Source organism: Notolepis coatsorum, assembly GCF_963971535.1.
Source record: "Notolepis coatsorum genome assembly, chromosome: 12".
NCBI classification, from domain to species: domain Eukaryota; kingdom Metazoa; phylum Chordata; class Actinopteri; order Aulopiformes; family Paralepididae; genus Notolepis; species Notolepis coatsorum.
In genome coordinates this window covers 16,461,919-16,467,918 of record NC_140176.1, presented here as the reverse complement: position 1 = coordinate 16,467,918, position 6,000 = coordinate 16,461,919, and the positions used below count along the sequence as shown (strand labels likewise).

Sequence of the window (6,000 nt, the reverse complement as noted above, 5' to 3'; positions counted from 1 at the left end):
AATCAAATATCTTAATTGTCTACAGAATCTAAAAAGTCAGCTGTCGTCAGTCACGTAAGCTTTTAGTTAGCACATAGCCGTAGAAGATACAGCTGTCCAAACACATCCAAAACTTGTTTTCTCAAGTCACATTTGGCTCTAAATCTGGCTGGCTAGTAAGGCACTGGTCAACATCACCAGAGTTCAACTGCAAGCATAGCATTACTCTATTCGTCTTTATTAGCTGACAACAAACAAAGCCTCAACTCAACAACACTAAAAGGTATCCAGTGGAGTTTTCTTGTAAACAGTTCATTTGCGTACAACATTTTTGGGGACCCCTTTTGTCTGCACTGTGCGTTATAGCACCAATTTCATCAACTAGTGGTCAAAAGCTCCATTGGATACCTTTAACCTGTTTTAAATGTTACTTGTTATGTTTTTTTATTGGTTTTTGCTACCGGGCAGTCCGGTAGAGAGAGAGAGAGAGAGAGAGAGAGGAGGAATGGGAGATAGACCGGGGAGGACATTCGGCAAAGATCACCGGGTCCGGGAGTCGAACCCGGGTCGGCCGCGTTGCACCGTAGTGCTGTATGCGGTGCGCCACTCGGGCGCCCCCACCTTTAACCTTTTTTGAGTTCACTGCCCCCCTTCCCTCCCATGTGCCCTCTTTTTGTAGCCAGAAGCATATTACTGCATTCAGGCCATCCTATTTGGGGGAGATGGGGCCCCCTCCTTGGACAGCATGCAGGGCCTCAAACAACTCAATTCACTGTGTCCTCCTCATAGAGGGGGACCGGCCCTGAATTATAACACAAGTGACACACCGATGCACCGACAGTTCCTCGCGGGCACTCATGTGAAGAATATCCACAAAGACAAAACCAGACGAATCAGAGCAAAGTCATCGGTGTGTAATTGGAGTTTTTTATACTCAGAATGCACGGGAGAAGGCGTGCATTTAAGTGGAAACGGAAATCTGGGGAATATTATGCCCATCTTCTGTGCAATTTCACTCATGAGTAGCACCCAGCAGGTAAGATACAAGCCTTGATTGCAATGTTATTTCTTTCTATTCTGTTTGTTTTTACTTATTTTTTATTTATTTTTTTCATTTACAACAGTTATGGCTTCAGAGCAGTGGAAAATCATATTGGGTACATTATTGCCTTGACTATCCCATCCCTCTTCTCCTCATCTCTCCTTCCCTCTCTTCTCCAAATCTCTCCTTCCCTCTCCTCTCTTCTCCGTATCTCCACTATCCTCCCTACTCCTCTCTTCTAATCTCACCTTCCCTCTATTCTCGTTTCTCCTTTCCTCACTGCTTCTCCTCTCTGCCCCGTTCTCTACTCCCAGTAGTGTTGTTTGTGAAAGTAGTGTTTGACATTGAGTACTTTGATTGACATAATTATAATTGATTGATTTCCATCGACACGTCACAACGGGCCCTCAATACGACGCCCTTTCCCCCTAAAAAAAGAACAATTCCCGACGAGGCCCCCCCCCGAGGCACAGGTACGCCAGACAATGTGGGAGATGAGCTTTTAATCAACACTAAGCCCTATCGCCTCAAAACAAAACAAGTCAAGCAAATTAAGTACTTTGAGGGGAACTATAATGAAAGCTGAATCATCCGCAATAACACTTTGGAGGACAATTTAGCATATGATTGCAAAATTAACTAGCTGCTTTATCTTTTGAAAGGCTTACATTTCTGTCATGCTCCAGGGAACACATAATGCTCTTCACCACATGGAAAGACAGTTTATTATTAAAAACTGCTCGGGGGAAATATTGCTCACCGTGAAGCACCAACGGTATCTTTTCCTGCAGTGGGAAACGACGGAATACAACGACGGAGATATACATTCTATCACAAGACAACATCTTTTTCTGACTTTTTATTATGAAGAATACAAAAGAATATCTACATTCATATACCACATAATGGTAGCATGACTGACCACAGATTTCAAGTAGGATCCAACCAATCAAAATTATCAAAAGTTATCTACCTTTTATAACAACTTGAAAGTCCCTTATATTTCATTTTAGTACTTTTTTTGGTGTTGTTTTGCTGAAATGCTTTTTTCTTCTTCTTCTTCCTCCTTTTATTTCCTTTTTACATTTGGCACTTGAAGCAGATTATCGATGTCCACAGAGTCCATATAACAGGAGGATTAAGCCACATGTGTGTGTGTGTGTGTGTGCTCGTGTGTGCTCGTGTGTGTGTGTGTGTGTGTGTGTGTGTGCGTGCTCGTGTGTGTGTGTGTGGTGAGGGTAATAATATGCACTTAGCGACACAGTATCTCTAACAGGACAGACTAGGACTCTTTGCTCTTGGACTGTGGCTGTGGCACAAAATGGTGGATGTGAAGTAGAAATGCTCCTCATGCAGCTTGTTGCTCGTGTGCTCGTCCAGATAAAGTATGTAAGCGTGGACACGTCCGCGTCGTCTCCCCGGCTCCGCGCTGTGCATCTCAGATAGGCTTTGTATGTATCCTACTGTGGCGCACCCCGCCTGCCTGGTACATCAAACAAGTCTTTCAAAATGGACTCCCTCCTCTCCCGTCCTTAATTAAAAGGAACACCACGCCAACATTTGGGGAAATTAGCTTACCGTCTTCTCCAGAGAGAGAGACAAGAAGATAGATACCAGTTTCCTCTCCGTGCATTCAGTAGAAGACGGTAAGCTAATTTCCCCAAATGTTGGCGTGTTCCTTTAACCGATACACAACCGCTTTATATGTTCAGAATGTAAACAAGAGCTACAATACAAAGAGTTTGAAAAACCTAAAGATTTAACTAAAGAAAAACAATACAATTGATGAACGCTTCAGATCAAGAACCATATAACTCGGTTTTTGAACATTTTCAGACAAGGCCCATATATTTGCAGTTGGAAAGTCAATCCCAATCACTTTGGAATGTGATATATATCACCAGAAAGTATTCAACCTCTACTGTCTTTAACTATGAATGTACACACTACTCAACAACTTAACAGCTTTAGGTAATAACGTTTGAAAACGTGGTTCCTCTCGAGTTATACGGTTCTTCAAACAAGGTACTCAATTAAAACACATCAACCTTCAAAGATCCACACGGGATTACAACATTGGCATCTCCTGCGCACGCCATTGGACGCTCAAGAGATGCGTGGTGACATTTTGGAAAACAAAAGCAATTAGACACCATAGAAAATAATTATGTTACAGTACATCATATACGTTTTCCTCTGCCACCTCACGACCACCATGGCTACAGTAAGTACAGTGTTGGTTTGAATTTACCCAAATAAGTTACAGGAAGTATAAATACAGCACATGAAAAAATAATATTAAAAAAATAAATTAATTGAAAGACTGTCCCACGTGGAGGAAAAGGGAATAGATTGCAGTTTTCCCAACTACAAAAATGTGATCACTTTCATGTCAATGACACATATTGGCTTGAGTTATATATATACCGTAAATATATATATATAAATATATATATTAATAAAAACAGACCAGCAATAGTGGGTCAGCGTTTCAGTTGTTTCCTGCATTACTGTAGGTAAGGCTTCAGAGTCCCCCCCCCCCCCCTCACCCCCTCCAGTTCACCGGAGGCAAACAACATTGGACCCTTTGGACCAAAGGGCCGCGCCGCCCGTAGCTGGGTCAGTCAGGGGAGTTACAGTAACGTGTGCTTTGAAGCTGTTCCTTTGAGGGCCCCCACGAGGCTACCAGTCCAGAGCCCCCACTCTGAAGCCCCTCCCTGGGGTTAAGAGTGAAGCTGGCTACCCCCCCTGCTCCACGCCACTCAAGGCTTCCAAGGCTGTGAAGATTCAGGCGAATGCTCGGGCAGGATTGCAAGTGCGACCGTCAGGGGGGGGTGTGTGTGTGTGTGGTGGAGAGACCACCCTTCAAACTGATTTATTTAGCTTTCTCTCTTTCTCTCTCTCTCTCTCTCTCTCTCCCTCTCTCACACACACACTCACTCACTCACTCACTCACTCACTCACTCACTCACTCACTCACTCACTCACTCACTCACTCACTCTCTCTCTACATCTGTCTTTCTGTTTCTGTTTTGTCCGTCTCTTTCTTTAGTGTCTTTGTTAGTTTCTCCGTTTCGTCATCTCTCTCTCTCTCTCTCATCTCCTCAGATTAAGAAGGCGGTGGTTCCTCCTACCAGAGAGGAGGAGGAGGAGGAGGAGGAGTGTTCGTCTCCAGCACGCCGTACATCTCCGCCAGCTTCTTGAAGCGGGGCCCCCAGTCGTTCAGATAGTCGTACTCGTGATCCGTGTTCGAGGCTCCGGACTGCAGCGAGCTCAGCGACTCGGCCACCGAGCCCTCCCCCTCGTAGGCGTACGTCTGCAGGGAGTCGTAGGGCGGGGCGCACGGGTCCACGTCGGCCTCCAGGAGCTTGGCCACGACGTACCCGTGGAAGTTGCCGTCCCGGGCGTCCCCCCCGCCTCCTGAAAGTTGCCCTCCCCCCAGGGCGACGTAGCGCGACAGGCTCGCGATCTCCGGCAGCATGTCCTGTCTCGTCTTGCTCTGCTGCTGCTGCTGCTGCTGCTGGAGGTGGTACGCGGCCTCGCACGGGTTCCACATGGCGGCGATGTCGAACGCCTCCGTGTCCTCCTCGCCGCCGCCCTCGTCGTCGTAGCGCACGATGTTCTCGTGCACGTTCTCCTCCTCGTCGCACGGGTACGGCTTCTTGCGCTGGGTCCTGAGGGACAGCATCAGCAGGATCAGCACTGAGGAGGAGACGCAGACATGTCCAGAGTTAATAATTATTATTATTATTATTATTATTATTATTATTATTATTATTATTATTATTATTATTATTATTATTATTATTATTATTATTATTATTATTATTATTATTATTATTATTCGTATATTGTTTACAATGCCTTTTTATTCTATTTTTATTTATTTACTTCTCCACTGTACTATAATTCTGTGACCTGTATCTTCATGTTTTGTACGCTTTCTGCATTGTACCTCACTGTTACACATTTTACTCTATATATTTTATAATGTTTATTGACTGAACATTCATTTACTTACTTTTAGTTTTTACTTACTTCTTAATTACTTAAAAAAATATAAATTTAACTTTTCTTTTTACTGTATGTAGCACACTCTCAGGGGCTCATACAGAAACAAGCATTTCAGCATAAAGTATTCAGTATTTTATTATGACAAATAATAAACAAACTTGAACTTGAACTTGAAACTTGAACTTGTCTTCTACTACCTGTACCTCCCCCCCCCCCTCCCCCCATGCTGCTATGATGCCTGAATTTCCCCCAAGGGGATCAATAAAGGAATATCTTATCTTAAACGTCCACATTTACAATACAGACACAGATCTATGATGTGAAGCAACTCAGAGACCAGCAATGTTATTTTGGTAATGTGTAGAAGAAGATGACAGAAAGGCAGCTTTTGTTATGATCTTTGCCATAATTGAGCAGATGTGAAGCAACTCAGACTCTCTCTCTCTCTCTCTCTCTCTCTCTCTCTCTCTCTCTCTCTCTCTCTCTCTCTCTCTCTCTCTCTACCCTAGTATCATGGCGGCTCACGGGGGCGTGGCACCTTGACTCCTGTTCAGGGACCCTGCCCTCCTACTTTGCCTCGGCATGTCCTTGTGTTTATTATTCCAGGCGACAAGAGGGACATTAGGAGGAGTGCCTTCGGTAGCAAGATAATTGCTTTGGTTAGGACGATGATTAAGATGTCAAATGCTACACGGCTACTGTGTATGTTATTAGTCTACTCTGTCTGCGTGTCTTTTCACGGCTCAGTGACCCGCCTCGACCCAGCTGCTTGGACAATGGACCTGTCTCAAAACCCTGCCCTCTTTTCTTGATCCTCCAATCACAGCTGTCGCTTACCTCTGACTTCCTCGTACAAACTTTGGAAGTCAGAGGTAAGCGACAGCTGTGATTGGAGGATCAAGAAAAGGGGCAGGGTTTGAGATAGGTCGTCTCCCGCAAGAAACGTAACACTACTCCTTTTTGGG

General features: G+C 44.6%; 1 protein-coding gene across 1 annotated transcript in view; it reads right to left on the bottom strand.

The window, feature by feature from the left end:
* Positions 1 to 3,739: 3,739 nt before the first annotated feature.
* LOC311237741 (cadherin-20-like) overlaps positions 3,740 to 6,000 on the bottom strand; it is a 57,450-nt gene continuing 55,189 nt past the window's right edge. Inside the window, exon 11 of the mRNA XM_084325717.1 lies at positions 3,740 to 4,723. Within this exon, the coding sequence (XP_084181843.1) occupies positions 4,152 to 4,723 (572 nt within the window). The 3' untranslated portion in view covers positions 3,740 to 4,151. The remainder of the gene's footprint in view (positions 4,724 to 6,000) is intronic.